This window comes from Hippopotamus amphibius, chromosome 13 (assembly GCF_030028045.1).
Source record: "Hippopotamus amphibius kiboko isolate mHipAmp2 chromosome 13, mHipAmp2.hap2, whole genome shotgun sequence".
NCBI lineage: Eukaryota > Metazoa > Chordata > Mammalia > Artiodactyla > Hippopotamidae > Hippopotamus > Hippopotamus amphibius.
In genome coordinates, this window is record NC_080198.1 from 61285528 (window position 1) to 61305330 (window position 19803).

General features: G+C 34.8%; 1 protein-coding gene across 7 annotated transcripts in view; it reads left to right on the forward strand.

The window, feature by feature from the left end:
* The window catches only part of MFSD8 (major facilitator superfamily domain containing 8), a 46349-nt gene that overhangs the window by 15839 nt on the left and 10707 nt on the right, over positions 1-19803 (forward strand). For 6 of the 7 annotated variants that reach the window (XR_009048770.1, XR_009048771.1, XM_057705593.1 and 3 more), the window contains 8 exons: positions 3766-4006; positions 4813-4926; positions 6727-6871; positions 7588-7643; positions 11771-11879; positions 14616-14750; positions 17814-17917; positions 18005-18252. Coding sequence is in view for 5 of the 7 variants with exons in the window: in XM_057705593.1 (XP_057561576.1) it covers positions 3766-4006; positions 4813-4926; positions 6727-6871; positions 7588-7643; positions 11771-11879; positions 14616-14750; positions 17814-17917; positions 18005-18252 (1152 nt within the window). In the remaining 2 variants the exon portion in view is untranslated. Of the gene's footprint in view, positions 1-3765; positions 4007-4812; positions 4927-5682; positions 5686-6581; positions 6651-6726; positions 6872-7587; positions 7644-11770; positions 11880-14615; positions 14751-17813; positions 17918-18004; positions 18253-19803 lie in introns of all 7 variants that reach the window. The other variant, XM_057705598.1, reaches the window with a different exon arrangement.

Consider the following 19803-nt stretch of genomic DNA (forward strand, 5'->3'; position numbering starts at 1 on the left):
AAAGGTACACTCCTTTCTCCAGGTATTTGAAATCTCTTCAAAGGTAAATTTATTGAGAGCACACGAACGTATCACTAGTTCTTTGGCAATACAAATATAACATTTTCACCCAAAATCTTATGAGTTAATTTTCTCAGGTTATTCCATAATAATATTGATAGCTTGCTGTGTGCCAGGCACAATACTAAATCTTTCATCTGAATCATCTTTTGATCTTCTTAACCACTCTTTGAGGTGGCTGTTATCACTCCTGTTTAACAGATAAAGAAACTCAGACTCAGAGAAGTTAGCTAGCTTGCCCACGATCCCACAGCTAGCAAATGGCAGAATCAAGCCTATCTGAAACCAAAATCTGAGTCTACAGTGCCATGTTACCTACTGCCTTAAGATTTTTCATTCTTTTTTTTTAATGTTATTTATTTAATTGAAGTATAGTTTATTTACAATGTTTCAGGGGTACAGCAAACAGATTCAGTTTTATATATAAATACACACACGCATACATACACACACGTATATATATTCTTTTTTTCAGATTTATTTCCATCATAGGTTTTTATAAGCTATTGACTATAGTTCCCTGTGCTATATAGTAGATCCTTGTTGTTTATCAAAATTTTCATTATTAATTTAAGGCCACCATCTCTTTTATGATAATATGTTATCAAATATTACTTAGCTTAAAAGTCATCTGTGATAAAGATAAAAAGCTAGGCCAAAAAACCCCTCAAAACCCCCAAACAGTAAGTTATCTGTCTGAAAGGAGTTCAGCTCTACCGTGAATCTCTGACTGGTGCTTCTGGCCCTGACCGATAGACAGCTGTCAGCCCAGTGATTCCTTAGGCTGTGTTGCCCAGAATTGTGATTGATTTCTAGGAAAATTCACATTCTTAAACCCAGATTTTGAATTGGAATGATAGACTATCTGTAAGCCATGGACACAGTGGGAATACTCATGCATGTTACAATAAAATATAATAATAAAATTGATGTATCAGTACAACCAAAATACTAAGAAATATTAATTTTTTATTGTATAGGTAACATTCATTTAGTGCATACTATAGGCAGACATGGTCCTAGGCACTGTGCGTGTATTGGCTTAAATAATTCTCCTAACAACCTGTGAAGTTATCCTCATTTGACAGATAATTAATCTATTAAATTAAAGCATGCTATTTTTTTTCCTCGGCTACTCAAAAATGCAGGATTTTTCAGAATCAGACAAATAGAACCTGGTTTGGAAACTCCTTGATGGCAGGAACTGTGTTCACTCAGTTTGTTGCCTCTCACAGGTTTTGTCACACAGAAGGCCTAGTGACTGTTAATTGGATGAATAAGCAATAATCTATAAGTAAATAGTTGGGGAGGCTTGGAACACATCTCAGCTCCCATAGCAAAGCATTAAGATTGTTTTCATTGCTTTTCTGGAAATTAATTTTTAAATTTACATCTAGAACTTTGACTTTGTCAATATTATTAACATATTTAGAGAAGAATGTGTTGAAATTCAATACTACGTACTGTGGTTTGTCTTGTTTTGTTTTGTTTTTTTAAGAGAAGATATAGATCTAACTTTCACTGAAGTGTGCAAAACCAAACAAGTTTACAGATAATTACCATACAAGGGGGTGGAAGTCTAAGAGTGTGATGTGTGAGTGTGTGCGCGCGTGCACAGGGGAGAGAGGCAGAGAGAGAGACAGAGGAGGCGTCGGGGGCGGGGGGGGGTACAGAGACATACACACAGACAGACACAGATAGACAGACATGGAGGTTAGGGAGATGTTGCTGATCCAGACTAAAGAGATCCTGGAAGATTTTCCAAAATCAGTTATATCTGAGCTGAGTTTGGAAGGTCTGCAGACATTGGTCACCCGAAGGAATGGTCAGAGCTAGGGAGTAGGAGGTTGGAAAGGCATTCCTGATGGAAGGGGCAGTAGAGGAACCTGTGCAAAGGCCTGGAAGCAAAGAGCTTGACTCATTTTGGAAACTTCAGAAAGTTCTGTGTGTCTGGAAGTTAGAACTGGTGGGGGGGAACATACAGAGAGATGAGGTTAGAGAGGAGAGACAGTGGCCAGCTTTTGAGCTAGTTTTTCATTATAAGTAGTTATATTTTATTTTATTTATTTAAAAATTTTTTTTAGCAGTTTAGATTTTATCCTGAAAACAATATGAAGGAGATCATTAGAGGTGGCCAGTGGATCAGAAACATACTTATAGTAATAATATACTGTTATTACTGTAAGAGAGAGAGAAACACAAAGGAGCACAGATAACAGTTGTTACCGAACTGAAACCTTCTTTGGCAGTATAGAAACTATATCTTCCAAACCATTTTACTTTCCTCTTACAATTCTAGCAGAATTCTAGCAGATTCCAGTTTTCTAGTCATTGTAAAGAATAGTATCCAATTAAAATAACAAATATTGTTAAAACTGTTAGAGCCATCTTCAAGAGTCAGCTCACTTCTGTCCACAAAACGGACTCTTGACTATGTCAATTGATATCCTTAGAAGGCTCTTTTATCCTTTTGCTTTCAAACTACTAGATGTTTAATATTAAAATTGTTTTCATTGCTTTTTTGAAAATTAATTTTTAAATTTACATGACATGAAATTGTACTTATTCACTCTTATTTCTCATTCCACACAAACAAAAATGTACCTAAATATCTTCATTTTCAGCTTTTTAAACACATCTTTGGAAAAGAAAAGGCCATGGTTTTCCTTAAGTTGTTCTATCACTTAATCTATATATGTTTAAACTTATGTCCTAAAATTTAATGGCTCTTATTTTTCCAAATTTATTACATAACCTCCTGTATTAAAAAAAAAAAAACCCAATCTGTTGATTTGTTCTGTAAGTCCCTTTTGTAAGCTAAAATTTTCTGTTTTCTGAAAGTATTTTCTGAGTTTTAATCATTTGGTTCTTCCCTTGGTATTCATGAGATATAAATCCTCTTTGGTAGAATTCTGGATTACCTATGCTGAAAGGAAGAATTAGTAATAGGTTTAATGAGAGAAATTTTATTATTATCTTTAAGCATTTTTTTAAGCTCTTAATTGGAATATAATTGCTTTACACTCTTGTGCCAGTTTTTGAGGTACACCAAAGTGAATCAGCTGTATTTATACATATATCCCCATATCCCCTCCCTCCTGTGACTCCCTCCCACCCTCCCTATCCTGGCCTTCTAAGTCATCACCCATCATTGAGTTTATCTCCCTGTGTTATGCAGCAACTTCCTACTAGCTATCTATTTTACATCTGGTAGTGTATATATGTCAGTGCTATTCTCTCACTTTGTCCCAGCTCTTTAAGCATTTGATTACTGTGCCCAGTTAAAATAAATAGATTCACGGTGCTAATGGCTGTTTAGTTTATAGTGTAACATAAGGTAAATAATTATATTTACTTTATAAAAATTAAAGGATGGCATGTGATTTTTATGGTGTTATTCTTAAGTATATAATGTGATTATTTTTTAACAAGATGTTTATGACACAGAATGTCCATAATTGTTCTAAAAGATGAAGCTTCTTAAGCATTTTTCCTTGTGTATAGTGAATTGTTAACACAATTAATTGTAATGTCAGAAGTTTGAATTCCTTACTGTAAGTAATGGTGTTATAAAGCTTATATGTTAGAATTATTGTTTTTATTTTTTTAATAAGACATGTTACATGGTCAGAAAAAATGTATTTAGATTTTTAACTTTACTTTTCTTGGATAACAATTCTTAAACATTGTACTTTTTTTCTGCAGATTGATCAGACTGCCAGTGCAAGTTTTTTGGGCTGGGTTATTGCTTCCTTTAGCCTCGGCCAGATGGTAGCTTCACCTATATTTGGTTTGTGGTCTAACTATAGACCAAGGAAAGAACCTCTTATCGTTTCCATTTTCATTTCGGTGGCAGCCAACTGCCTCTATGCTTATGTCCACGTTCCAGCTTCTCATAATAAATACTACATGTTGGTTGCTCGTGGATTGGTGGGATTTGGAGCAGGTAATACGTATGCGTGTATATTTTTGGTTGGGTTGGACTCACATTCATGCTGACATTTGTGGCCCTCTCTCACCCAGGGTTACCTTTTATCAATCTCCTATACCACATGCAGCATACAGGTATCTCATTGCAAATATCTTTCCTATCATTTTGCCTTTGCTCATGATGGTCCCATTACCTATAGTTTCTCTCTTCTGTTCCCATGATTCTTCATCCTTCAAGATTCAGTTCAAGTTCCACCTCTTCCATGAAGCTTTCTTAGGCTACCCTACCCCTTAACAGATCTTTCCCTTCTCCAACATGTCTCTGGCATTTGCTTATATACTGTTTTCATCCCTTATCACCAACTAGCTAGTAAACAGTGTAATTAGAGACAATTTATCACTTTTAAAAATATTCTGTAGCCTCTAGCAGAGTCTCTTCAACATAAGTGCTCAGCAAATTGCGTTGACTTAAATTTTTAGGATTTCTTTTCCTAAACATGCAGAGTGTGTAGCACATCTCTTTTTAAAATAATGTAGCAATTAGTAGTATGCCATTCACTCAGTGCTTTCTCGATATTTAATGATGAAAAAAGTTTAAGGTTCCTGTAATGCCATTTTTTCGTTCATTCACATCTTTGTGTTTTCATATTACTAAGAGTAATATTTTCCATTAATTGATAACATTCGTTCACTAAATACGCTTTAGAGGAAGCAGTGACTATGCTGTAGGTTAATATTTCTTCTCCGTAAAGCCAAATTAAGTTGAATTTTATAAACTGGAGAATATTTTCTTTAACTTTGTGTTCTTGTGTCTTTTCTTAGGAAATGTAGCTGTTATTAGATCGTATATTGCTGGTGCTACCTCTCTTCAGGAAAGAACAAGTTCCATGGCAAACACAAGTGCATGTCAAGCATTAGGTTTTATTCTAGGTCCAGGTAGGTGTTATTCACTTATCATTACTTTGGATTTGAATTGGGAAAACTTTTGAGGTTCAAATGTTAGAGGAAATCCAAGTATAAAACCTCATAGCTGAAGGAAAAAGGAGGGAAACTGCTATTTTTTGATCCAGCAGTGAGGTTAGGCTCTTTATATGTATTAACTCATGTTCCCTAAATTAAATGTTATTAGTCCCATTGTACAGATTAGGACACCAAGGCATAGAGAACCTAAGTAAATTATCCAGGGTCACCCTGATAGTAAATGGCAAATATGAGATTCAAACCTAACTGTCTGATTCCAAAGTATACATTCTGTCAGATAATCATGTAGCTTGACATCTCAGCAAGAGTTTGCTTTCTTTCTCCTGTTTATATGAGAAATAAAATTTTTTTAACTGAAGGATTTGAGGAAAATTATAGGAGGTTCTTTCCCCTTTTGCCCACACCGTTAAGACTTTTCTAAGGTTTAAGAAAATGAAAGAGTTTAAAAAAGATTTATTTGTCTCTTCTTCTTTCCAAGCTTTCATACTTTAGATGAAATAAAAAAAATTAATGAGATTTAGTATTTCCCTAAGGCCAATTAATTTTCTGCTAAATCAGTAAATAAATTTTTTATGCCTAGAATAACATTGAAAAGCCATGCTTTTCATATTGCACTTATAAGTGGCATCAATTTAAATCCAGCTCAGTTTACTTCATCATTGACACCCCAACCCCACTCCAGTTTCCCTTACTTCTTCTCTTCAACAAAAGAAAGTCTAAGTCATCATTCACTAAAATCTAGTGTTTTAGTTTAGTATTCTAGAATAAAATATAAGCAGAAATCTAGAACAGCTGAACCTATTGCCTTATTACAGAGTACATGAGGGCATAGTCTGGGTCTTTTTAAACTTACCACTCTACCCTCAGTGTCTAGCACAGTACCTGGTATAGGCTTAGGTTCTCAGTAAATATTTTGGCCATCTAAAAAGCATTTTAAAGTTTATTCACGAAAATATTTTGTGTTAAAGATGAGTAAATGTAGGCCAGAAAAGATTAGATGACTTTTCCAATAATAACCATGTCAATAAGCACGACCATTTATTGACTGCTTACTATGTGCTAGATGCTGTTCTGAGTGCTTTAGGGGCAGTATTTTACTTAATCCTCACCCTAAGGTTACATGTAAAGTCCTGGCAGAGCCAGATATAGAATCTAAATCAGGAGAGCACACCAATACTTTCCCAGTCTGATTTTTGCCACAGATCCAAATTGGAAATGATATTAAATATATATAATTTAAGTACCATATACACAGTAATATTTTAAAATATTGACATTTTCTCATAATGAAATTGATTAAACTTTAATAATTTACTTATGGAAGAAATTGTATAATTTAAATTTCGTACAGAGATGTATTTTAAAAAAAAGAAGATACTGACGTTATGTTAGGTATAATCCCTTGTGAATGCCTGTACATCAGTGCTTCTCACCCTTTTTTACATTATTATTGTCTCCCTAAGGAGGCTTTTTAGACATTTTTCCCTAATCACTCCATCCCATGAAAATTTTAATACCGCAAATCTATATTGTATGTGTTTTATGTACTGTATACATATCTATGCTTTGTACAGAAAAAGAGTAAATTGTTTGCCTCTCCCCACCAAGAGCAATTTTCTTGCCCCTGTTGAGATGTCTGATGCAGATGGATGATTCCATATGTTACTTCCAATTTTGTGGTAAATGTTTTTCACATTTATGTTAGCCTGTGCCTCCCATATAATAATTAATCTGTATGCATTTTATTTTAATAAGTTTTTCAGACTTGTTTTGCACTCATTGGAGAAAAGGGCGTGATGTGGAATACCATTAAGCTGCAGATAAACATGTACACAGCACCAGTTTTACTTAGCGCCTTCCTGGGAATTTTAAATATTATTCTGATCCTTACTATATTAAGGTAATTAGATAGAAATGATAAAACTACTCTTGTAGATTGTGAGATTAAATAAGCATTATCATTATTGGAGAATTATTATTTCTGTGATGTCTTTGTTTTTTGATGTCTCTAGTTGTGTTTGTATTTTTTGATCAACTAACACATGTGGTACTGATAACTAAAATATCAAATGATGAATAAGAACAGATTATAAGGTCTTTGAAGATTCAAGAGTTAGTCTTGATTTACTAATTTTAGGTTTCTAAGTAGGGGAATGACATGAAAGCAACATTTTAAGTAGATTAATGATTAGTATCAATCTTAGATACAAAAGCTACTCTTAATATGTATTTCTTATCTTTTATATATTAGAAGAAATTTTATAAAACCACAGAAGTTTTGTTACTTTATATTTATTTGGAGTGTTTTATCCAAGAGTCCAAAAATGTTTATAACTCGTGTTAAAAATCATTGAAAAATTTCAAATACTGATTAAGATAGCTCATGTGTGCTTTTGGATGAATTGAGTATTTTTTTCATTTTGTATGATAACATAGTTGTAACTTGTATCTTTTTAATTTTATTGGTTATATCTCATAATAATTTCATTACTCAGAAGGCAGTAAGAGAAACTGTATCAGAATGTGAAAAAATAGAAAGCTAGTATAATTTAAATCATTTATCTATTTATTATACTAAGCCTTTCACGGATATGATATTTATGTTTTTCTTTTAAGAGAGCATCGTGTGGATGACTCAGGACGACAGTGTAAAAATATTAATTTTGAAGAAGGTACTATTAACCTGTTTAACTCAATTACTGTAATATTACAAAATGTTTCTAATGATTCTATCTCTTTGATAATAACTTGAATTTTGTCTCTGAGGACAATTGGGTAATTGGGGAAGATCTTCAAAGGTGAAAGTTAAGCTAAATTGATTTTTTTTAAAAAGTCATACCTATATCAGTGATTTGGTATGCAGAATTGGCAAGGTTAAAACCATTGCTAAAAATCACTTCATCTTGTTTTCATAAAGCCAGTATCCTAAAATTCTTGAAATCTTTGGAATGATTTCAGTATTTTTGCTACCAAATGTATCTTTCTGTTTCAAGTATTTCTTTGTTCACTTAATCATGGGAATAAGTATGGTTTCTCTTTTGTATTTTTATTCTTTTGGTATACTCTACAAATGCCCATTTTCATCCTTTAGGTCTTTCTCTGATTCATAAATAGGTACCCAGTCTGATAAGCAGGTATGTTTTACTAAATAAACCATTATTTAAGTACTCCTAGCTTTGTCCTCCTTGGGGAGTGTCCTCCCGTGCAAAAGAATGCAATTTAGTCCTTGCCCTTGGGAGCTGATAAAGTTTTGAAAAAGATACTGTTATTTTGCTAAATTCTTTGATAACCATTTTATTTAATTTTCATAACAAAACCAGTGGAAGGTAAAGTTAAAAGTAGTCGGGTGGAGAGCAGAGTGGTGAGGAGCTATAGCAAATTTTGAACAAAGGAGAAGTATGATGATAGTCAGATTCCAAGTGAGGCTAATCCAGAAATGTGAAGGCCTGAAGTACAGCAGTAACCGAGAATGGAGAATGGATGAGATGTGAGCTTTTAAAGGAAAAAAAAAATCAAGATTCTTGACAGGTTTGATAGGGAATGTTAAGGAATGGAAGGTGTTGTTGAAGATGTCTGCTAGGTTTTTTTTTTTTTTTTAAATAAATTTATTTTTATTTATTTATTTAATTTATTTATTGGCTGTGTTGGGTCTTCATTGCTGCACATGGGCTTTCTCTAGTTGTTGCGAGCGGGGGCTACTCTTCGTTGTGGTGTGCAGGCTCCTCACTGTAGTGGCTTCTCTTGTGGAGCACAGGCCCTAGGTGCATGGGCTTCAATAGTTGCGGCACATGGGCTCAGTAGTTGTGGCTCATGGGCTCTAGAGCACAGGCTCAATAGTTGTGGCACATGGGCTTAGTTGCTCTGTGGCATGTGTAATCTTCCCAGGGCAGGGCTTGAACCCATGTCCCCTGCATTGGCAGGCAGATTCTTTACCGCTGCGCCACCTAGGAAGTCCTCTGCTAGGCTTTGATTCTAGATAACTGAAAGAATGGGAGAATTTAAGAAGGAACATTGGCTGAAAAGATAAGATGATTTCAATTTGGATCAAGCCAAATATAATGCTACCCGAGAACAGCTAAAAAAATCCCAGAGGGATTTGTAATTTTGGCAGTATAGATCAAAGCTAGAGATAGTAATTCGGGGGTCATCCTGTGAAAAACACTACAGCAACAGAGTGAGAGAAAGGAGGAAAGAAAGGGGTAGATGAATGAAGTGTGGCAAAATATTGTTGAATGTAGGGCATAGATGGATTAGGATGGGTTTGTAAATTTTCAAAATAAAAAGGAAGGGAGGGAGGAAGGAAGGAAGGAAGGAAGGATGATGAGGATGCGCCAGCAGTGGGTATAAGCTACTCTTTTGAAAAGGTGTAAAATAGGATGCTAACTTAAAGGACCTAACTCTTTACCTTCTTAAAGGTAAAGAGAATGAGCAAGTTAAAAAGGGTGAGGTTGAGGGGCTGAGAAAGGGAAAATACACAAGCAAAATCTTTAGTAAGTTGAAGGGGAAAACCATATGGGTCCTTGCTTTGTTGACTTTAATATGCTTAGAAAGCACGTGGGAACCTTGTTAAAATGCAGAGTCTGTTTCAGTATGCCTGGGGAGGGAGAATCTACATTTATAAGAAGCTGCCATGTGAGTGGATGCTGCTGGTCTGTGAACCACACTTTGAGTAGCAAAGACATACAGCTACATTGTCCAGTGTGGTAGCCACTAGTCACCTTTGGCTGTTTAAACTTAATTGCATTTAAGAAATTCCTCATTTACACTACCTCACTAACTACATTTCTTCTTCTCCTTCTTCTTCTCCTCCTCCTCCTCCTCCTCCTCCTCCTCCTCCTCCTCCTCCTCCTCCTCCTCCTCCTCCTCCTCCTCCTCCTCCTCCAGGGAACTCCCATACTAGCTACATTTCAAGTGCTCAGTTAATTGGTATTTGTGACTAGTAGCCAGCTGTATGGGACAGCACAGAGAAAGAACATTTCCATCATGTCAGAGCTCTATTGGACAGCACTGCTCTAAAACACAACTGACAATTTAAAAAAGAGAGATCTGTTTTCTTTCATAAGATTTCTAGGTCCTTCAAAATAATTTTTATAAAACAAAGATCATTTTTAAATTTCAATAAATGTTTAGATAAAATATATCAGGTTTGTTCTTATTATTAAAGATGTTTTCATGGGATAGGATTTAATTCCCAATTACACAGTTTTTTTTAAATCAATATATTAGTATAGTGTTTTCTTAAAATTCTTATCATTAGGATACCTAGTCAGTTCCCACAGTTCAGGATGCAACATTTCTGAGTCTCCTAAAGCTAGCACTGTTTGGAGGCTGCAGAAAACTAATCACATATGAAGTAAAACTCTAGTATAACTTGGGGCAATGTTGATACTTGATTCAAAGGAGTAAAGACTGGCTTCTAGTAGCACAGACATATATATACTACCAACTGTAAAATAGATAGCCAGTGGGAAGTTGTTGTATAACAAAGGGAGTTCAACTCGAGGATGGAAGATGCCTTAGAGGACTGGGACAGGGAGGGTGGGGGGGACTCGAGGGAGGGTGGGGGGGACTCGAGGGAGGGAGGGAATACGGGGATATACAGATGATTGAACTTGGTGTACCCCCCCCAAAATAATAAATAAATAAATAAAAAAAAAAAAAAAAAAAAAGACTGGCTTCTAGGTGGTGATTGCGAATCAAGGAGGTCTGTCCAAAATAATTCAAGGCCCATAGGGATCAGAGTCTACCCTAGAAAAGGAACTGGACAAAGGTGACTGGTTTTCTTTGTGTGAAAGGGAGGTCATAACCCAATGTCGAGTGTCCAAGGTGCTTAATTGCTCCCAAGTATAGCAGACTACTTCCAAATCTCACTTATTATTGGAGGATGAACTCCTTCTCAGGAATCTTGAGATATAAAGGCAGGCACTATGAAAAAAATTATAGCAACTTACTGTCTTAGGAAAATCACCCCCTGCCCCCACTTCTGCTACACATACACTTAAAGATAACATAAAATGAATATGTTCTTGTATTACTTACCTGGTTTACTCTAAATAAGTGGGTAAATTATAAAATAGCATGATGGATGTATATAAGTGTGTGTATCAAAATATGACTTTGCATTTCTCAATTACATCAGATAGAGCTTATGTTGAGTGTTACTTAATTCTTTAGTTCAAGATAAATGAATGTCTTAACTCATTTGCCTCCTAATTTATAAAACCACCATCAAATCTTGGTGGTTCTTTGCAAGAAATATAAATGATAATGTCAGGACTTAAAAAAAATTGTGGTTTAAAAAATTAGGATATTTACTAATACTAATTCCACATACTGTTGAAATTCAAAATATATATCCATTGAGGTGAATCATAGAACTGATTTAATAAACTATTTGAGGTCTTCATGAAATCCTTGTAAATTTAAAATTCAGGTAAGGTAGAAAAAATCTGCAACTGAAATTTAAAGCCAATGTATTTAATATGAGATCATTTTATACAACTCTATGAACATACATTTCTATTTTTGATTGAGAGATGCCAAATAGAAAATCTGAATATGTCCTGTAGGTAACGGAATTGAAGTGTATGTCCTGGGAAGAAAATATCACTTTACCTTTAAATGCCATTTAAAAGTTATTTCTGTCATGTAAATTCTGTTACTTTTAAACTGCTTTGAAGCCTAAAAAAGCGATTTTAAATGTTTAGTCATTGAATTTGCTACATATAAATTTTACACTATTTTAGTGTCGTAAGAATTAGAAGTGTAGGTAATATAATTTTTCTTCTGTTTACTCTAGCAAGTACAGATGAAGTTCAGTTCCCCCAAGGAAGTATTGATCAAGTTGCTGTTGTGGCCACCAATGTTCTGTTTTTTGTGATTCTATTTATCTTTGCCCTTTTTGAAACGTAAGTTTTTTGCTGTTTTCATCTAAATCTGATTGTGTAAATAACCTGTATTTCTTAATGCGATATTAATCAGACATATAGATGTTCTCAAAAACCTTATGTAAGACATATTTTTCTCATCATAATGTAAAAAGCATATATAAATGTTTTGCCTTTTAACTTGAATGTAGTTAATTCTCTGCCTGTAATCTTACCACCTTATCTTACTTCCTTATTAGTGGGTCTGTTTCACTAGTCTTTCTCCCTTTCCTCTGAGTTTTATGATAAATATAGTTACAAAACTTTGTGTATTAATTTAATTTACTTTAAGCTGTATAGCACCCTACTTATGTGTTGGGTTTAGTCGAGAAATGTTAACACTGTTTAAGCCCTGATTCTGAAAAAAGCTAGTATGTTATAAAACCTCTGCCTTGGGTAGGCTTTGTTGACCATTAGTTATCATATGGCTTTTTAAAAAATATTTATTTATTTATTTTTAACATTTATTTATTTATTTATTTTGGCTGTACCGGGTCTTAGTTGCAGCACATGGGATCGTTTTAGTTGCAGCATGAGGAATCTTTTAGTTGCGGCATGAGAATTCTTAGCTGTGGCATACACACAGGATCTAATTCCCTGACCAGGGATTGAACCCGGCCCCCTGCATTGGGAGCGCAGAGTTCTACCTACTGGACCACCAGAGAAGTCTCCTATCATATGGATTTTTAATTTTTAAAATACCTTTCCATTATATTATTATTAAAATAGTACGTTCTTGTAAATATTCCAAACACTACAACGGTATTTCCACATCCACTCCTTTCCCTGGAGGTAACCACTGCTAATACTTCACCGTGTGGGTTTTTTTTGAACATTTTTTTCTATACAATTGTAAGTATTGAGGGGGGTGTGTGTGTGTGTGTGTGTGTGTGTCCATTAAACTGACATAGAAAATGTGATATTATCATTTGACAACTTGGTTTATTCACTTATGAATATACTGTAACATTTTTATGCCAGTACATTTTATGCCAGATCCACGTGATTTTTTCTTTTTTTTAGTTATTGAGATATATGAAAGTTTTAGCTCACCTGATTTTGGGAGCATTTATTTTACTATGGTAAATATACAGAACATAAAACTTACGATTTTAACTTTTTTTTTTTTCAGTTTTAAGGATATAATTTATTCTCTGGTATATTTATTTCCCATTAATCCATGTTGAACCATGTTATTGGATATGTATTAAACTTTTAGTCTGCTATGATTCTTAGAGCTCTTCTGCCATATTTTATTTTGTTTTTACTGAGGCCGAATTTGTATATAATAATGTATTAATTTCAGGTGTACCATTTTAATTATTTTAATTATACAATTCAGTGGCATTAAATACATTCACAGTGTTGTGCAACGTCACCGCCACCCGTTGCCAGAACCTTTTTATCATCCTAAACCAAAGTGCTACACCCATTTATCGATAAGTCCCATTCCCGCTCACCCAGGCCCTGGTTGCCTCTATTCTACTTTCTTTCTTTATGAATTTGCCTATTCTAGGTACTTCATATAAGTGGAGTCCTGCAACCTTTGTCATTTTGTATCTTGCATATTTCACTTGGCATGACGTTTTCAAGGTTCATCCATGTTGTAGCATGTGTCAGAATTGTATACCTTTTAATGGCTGAATAATATTCCATTGTATGTATATACCAATTTTGTTTATCCATTCATCTGTCAGTGGAAATTTGGGTTATTTCCACCTTTTGGCTGTTGTTAGTAATGCTACTATGAACATTGGTGTACAAGTATCTTGAGTCCCTGCTTTCAGTTCTTTTGGGGATATACCCTGAAGCAGAAGTGCTGGATCATATGATAATTCTATGTTTAACTTATTGAGAAAGCACTGAACTGTTTTCCAAAGCAGCTCATCTGATTTTAAAATTAAAAATGGTGATTGTTTTTAAAAGAATGAATATTTTAAATATTTAAAAATTCCTTTTTGTAGCCAGTTAACAGAAGGAGATAGAAAGTAGGAAAAGAAGCTTGGCAAAGAAGGAGACAGTCATATAAAGGAAGAGCAGCATTCAGAGGTAGGGAGAAAAATATGTACATTCAAAGATAGATATGAAAGAGACTGAGGAAGAGTAAAAAAAAAAAAAAATCCCAGAAGGTTCCAATAACTTAATCATAGTAACATTATTTCATTGAAAAGAGACCAATTTAAACCAAAATACAACCATGGTTTTTTAAATCATATTAGAATGGTAGGAATTATGGTTGGTTTGTTTCCTTCTCCTGTTTTTCAGACTTTTTTGCAATGTTGGATATGTTACTTATGTAATTAACAATAAACATTAAAAAATAAAAATGCAAACAGCCAAATTTAGTAGCTTGAGATGTTACAACAAAATGTCCTTAAAATGTGTTAAAATTTTTGTTTATGTTGATCTGGTATCATTGTTAAAAGGGATGCAGATTTTTTTTTTTTATTTAGAGTGTATAATTTGGTATTTTTTTTCTTATTAGTAATGTATATATGGCAATCCCAATCTCCCAATTCATTCCCCCCCAACCCTCCCCGCTTTCCCCACTTGGTGTCCATATGTTTGTTCTCTACACCTGTGTCTCTAGGTCCATCCATGTCTCTGCAAAAGTGGATGCAGATTCTTGAATGTGTTGGTATCGTTATTAAATCTTTCTATTTCAACTTTAAGTAACAACGACTATGATTTAAATAAGTTCTTTTTTGCTTTCCTCAGTATTGTTACTCCGTTAACAATGGATATGTATGCCTGGACCAGAGAACAAGCTGTGTTATATAATGGCATAATACTTGCTGCTGTTGGAGTGGAGGCAGTTATTATTTTCATGGGGATAAAATCAGTTTCCAAAAAGTAAGTTAAGTGTCTTTGGTTTTATTTCAAGTCCTTTTTTTTTAAAGTGAAACATGAAACAGAGCTAACGATGTAAATGAATGTAAAGTAGTAAAATAATATAAAGGTTTTCTCTCATTATGTATGAATTTTAGTCCTTGAACGTTTGCAAACAGATTTAAAATTTATTAAGGGAGCATATTTCTATACCATGTAGTGCATTCTTTGGTAAAGCAAGGTATTTTACAAAGTGAATAGCTGTCTTCTTATGTATCTTTTGTATATTATGCTTTATTTAAAGTATTTCTATAAGTGTGTTTCATAAAACATTGTTGCTCTGCAGTAGTATATGTTATTCAACAAGAAATACTTAATGGTTAAGTTAACCATTAATGGTTTCCAGACTTAATGGTTAAGTCTGGGAAATTCTGACCCAAATCACCAAACTTCTTTACTCTAAAACTTCTAAATCTTCAGTACATATACTATCACCATCATGACAAATACAGTATGTAGCATTTCTCAAAGTTAATAGTAACTTTGATTACAGAACACTTTTTTAAAGAAGCATTTTGTAAAGGTATAACAGTAAAGAACACACTAAAGAAAATGCTTGTATAAAACTAAGTTCATTCATATAGGCTAGAGTGGGACATTAGTTGATGAATTCAGACAGTTCTAACAATTTAATTATTCCTAAAATATTTTAACAATAATTTAGAACTCTAATAAAGTTCTAAAATCAATTAACAAATATTGAGTCAGTGTGTAGGGTTAGGTGCTATGGGGAATACTACGAAGATTACTATCCTTACAGAGCCAAGTAGAGGGGCCAAGATACAGATATAGACACAGACATAGATTCATATTCAAAGTTAAATAATAGTACATGCATTGCATCTTGCTACAGAAGTAGAGTGGTCCTGCTGATAGGCATTCTTACAGATTATCCAATTTCATATCCTTCAAAGAGCTTGTATCCTATTGAGGGGAAAGCTAATAAACACAAATGTGAAATCAGGTCATGAGAGGTACTATGAAGAATAGAGCAAAGGAAAAGAATAAAAGGTAGCAAGGGCAGGGTTGGGAGAGAGCCACAAGACTGCTTAAGGAAGGCAGCTCAAATGGAAATTGCATCCAAGCAGTGACCTCAGTGAAGTCAGAGAACAGCCATGCGGTGGCCTGGAACTCTGTTCCCCTGGAGGACCGAGCTTCATATGTTTAAGGAACAAGCAGGAAGGCCATTTTGGCCAGAGCGGAATGAGAGAAATGGCAATTGGGAGAAAATGAGGTTGGAAAGATGTGAAGCAATGTAGGTGTTCTGAGGGTGATTTGAAGTGTTGGGTTTGTTTTGTTTTAGGAGCCTCTGATTTTGTTTGTGTATTTCATTTTTTGTTACAGAAAATTTCTAACATATACAAAGGTATAGAGAGAATCATGTACTGAATGTTTAATATCTATTACCCAGCTTCAACAATTGTGACCTTAGATAGTCTTGACTCATCTGTACCTCCACCTACTCCACACTGCCGATCCCCTCTACCTGGATTATTTTGAAGCTGATGTTAGACATCATTTCATGTCTTCCATAAATATTTCAGTATTTATCTCTAAAAGTTAATGATGACAGCATGATCACATCTAAAAAAATTAACAGTGGTTTCTAAATAGCATCAAATATCCAGAGAGTATTCAAATGTTCTCCACTGTCTCAAAATTTTTTTTAACTTGTTTTGTTTTTTATTGTTTTCTTTTATTTCACAGCTTACTCATTTGACTCAGACTCTTATGTTTCTTAAATCTCTTTAATTTGTAAGTTTCTTTTCCATCTCTTCTATCTCTCCTCATTTCTCTCCCTTACAAATTGAAGCAACCAGGATGTTTGCCCTATAGTTTCCCACATTTTGAATCTTGCCGAATAAATCCCTGTGGTGTCTTTGTTTGTTTTTTAATATTTTCCTGTGTTTACTATATTTCTTTTTTTTTTTTTTTTTTTTTTTTTGGCGCACGGGCTTAGTTGCTCCGTGGCATGTGGGATCTTCCTGGAGCAGGGATCGAACCCGTGTCCTCTGCATTGGCAGGCGGATTCTCAACCACTGCGCCACCTAGGAAGCCCCAATATATTTCTTGAAAATTGGTACTTAGATCTAGAAGCTTGGTGAGATTTGAGTTCAACTTTTTTTGGCAAGAATGTTTTATAGGTGGTGGTATGTGCTTACATCAGGAGAAAGAGATGTACAATTTTGTTTATCTCTTTTTATGATGTAAGTGGCAATTGACCATTCCCTAGATCCATCAGTTTATCAGTAGATCATTGCAAAATGCTGACTTTATCATTCCTTTATTTATTTGCTGGAACACTTTCTAGAAAGAGAATGTTTCCATCACCACCTATTTGTTTATCCTGAGGTACAGTTTTTGTAGGAAAGACAAGGGTGATCCTTTCCTTTATTAACTGATTTTTAAAATAATTAGTGGGTTCCCTAACATCTTCTAAAAGTGACCAATAGTGTTTTATTTTAACATAACATGAATTTATGGGTAACGTTTTTATGTGTTTCAAGACATTGTCATTACTGTTCTTTTTGGTGTTCACGTTGTCATATTTTTGGCCAGCTTCCTCGGATTGGCTCTGAGTCTTTTGTTTGTTCATCTTATTGTTTTGTTTCATTTTGTTTTTGGCCACACTGTGTGGCATGTGGGATCTTAGTTCCCTGACCAGGGATTGAACCCCTGCCTGTTGCAGTGGAAGTATGGAGCCCTAACCACTGGACCTCTGGGGAATTCCCTCTGAGTCCTTCTAATCATGACCTAGTAGTCACTGATAACTTCTGTTCTTTCTGGTATGATAAGATGTCCAAGCTTACCTTATGCATTTTCTGTCCCGGACCTGAAATCAGCCAGTTTTCAAAGGAGTCCTGGTTCCTTTTAGCGGGAAATTATATTTTACATTCGTTTTAATTAGTACATCACTTAAAGTATCAAGGTATTATTTTATTTATAGTTTTAAAAATTCTAAAAGTAATGAAACTGTTATAATACAGTGTTTCATTTTTTAATTACAGAGTTTCTGTTCTTTAACAGGATTGGCGAGCGTGCTATTCTCCTGGGAGGACTCACAATTATATGGGTTGGCTTCTTTGTCTTGTTACCTTGGGGAAATCAGTTTCCCAAAATACAGTGGGAAGGTACGGCTATACATAATTCTGTGATGTTAGTCCCTGTTATTTATTTAAATTAACAGGTAATACGCTGTACTAATTTTGTGTTTACAGATTTACATAATAATTCAATCCCTAATACCACATTTGGAGAAATAATCATTACTCTTTGGAGGTCTCCAAGAGAAGATCACAATGAAGGACCAACTGGTTGCCCTGTTGAACAAACCTGGTGCCTCTACACCCCCATGATCCATCTCGCCCAGTTCCTCACATCAGCTGTGCTAATTGGAATAGGCTATCCATCCTGCAACGTCATGTCCTATACGTTATATTCAAAAATCCTGGGACCAAAACCTCAGGTGAGTGAGTTTGCATGACATTGCAGTTGTATGAGATATACTTGTAAGCACTCACATGTTTTGCTACCATTCTCTATTTTTTTAAAATTTATTTATTTATTTATTGGCTGCATTGGGTCTTCCTTGCTGCACACAGGCTTTCTGTAATTGCGGCAAGCAGGGGCTAGTCTTCATTGTGGTGTGCAGGCTTCTCATTGCGGTGGCTTCTCTTGTTGCGGAGCATGGGCTCTAGGCGCATGGGCTTCATTAATTGTGGCACGTGAGCTCAATAGTTGTAGCACACGGGCTTAATTGCTCCAAAGCATGTGGGCTCTTCCTGGACCAGGGATTGAACCTGTGTCCCCTCCATTGGCAGGCGGATTCTTAACCACTGCACCACCAGGGAAGTCCCTACCATTCTCTATTTTTACACAAACTGATTTAGGTGATTTTTATCATACACAGCATTCTAATTTTAAACACTGCACAACTTTCATAAAATACAGGATTTGTTTGCTGAAATTTAACAAAAAGTACTTTGTTAGAACTAAGGATGCTTTGAACTTAGATTATGAGCGTAAAGTCATTTTCATAGAAAAAATTATCTGAAGCATAAATTTCAGAAGCTCTTTCTTAAACTAGGCAGCAGTTAGCAAACCAATTTTTTAAAAAATAAATTTATTATTTATTTATTGGCTATGTTGAGTCTTTGTTGCTGCATGCAGGATTTCTCTGGTTGCGGCAGGCAGGGGCTACTCTTCGTTGTGGTGCACTGACTTCTCATTGCAGTGGCTTCTCTTGTTGCAGAGCATGGGCTATAGGCGTGTGGGCTTCAGTAGTTGTGGCACATGGTCTCAATAATTGTGGCTCACGGGCTCTAGAGTGCAGGCTTAGTAGTAGTGGCACGTGGGCTTAGTTGCTCTGCGGCATGTGGGATCTTCTGGGACCAGGGATTGAACCCATGTCCCCTGCATTGGCAGGCAGATTCTTAACCACTGTGCTACCAGAGAAGTCCCAGCAAACCAAAATTGACAGGCAAACTTGGATCTAGACATAATTTCATGTGGTCCTAGGGACAGTTACTAAGAGATGAAAACACAACAGTATGAAAAGTGTCCAGCAATTATGTATATTTTAAAATTATTTATTATTGTAAGAATTTCCATATTCATTATATAAAAATTAGAAAAAGTATAGAAGCAAAATGGAGAAAAATATCAAGGAGACAATTACTACCAACAGTTTGGTGAGATATACTTCCACTTGCAATCTTTTATCTCTGTATATGTGCATAGATGTGTGTGTCTAACACAAAAATAGGATTATATCATTGATACTATTTTGTAATCTACTTTAAAAAAAAAAACAATATGCTATAAATATTCTCCCATGACATTTAATTTTCTTTTAGGAAATTATTTTTAATGGAGACATATTCCATCTTATGTGTGTACCATCATTTATTCAGTCATTTTCCTATTATTGTACATTTAGGTTATCTCCAGGTTTTAGTTCTGACTTTTCAGTAGCAGTTATTTAAATGGCAACAAAATGAAAATAGTATCTTCCTCT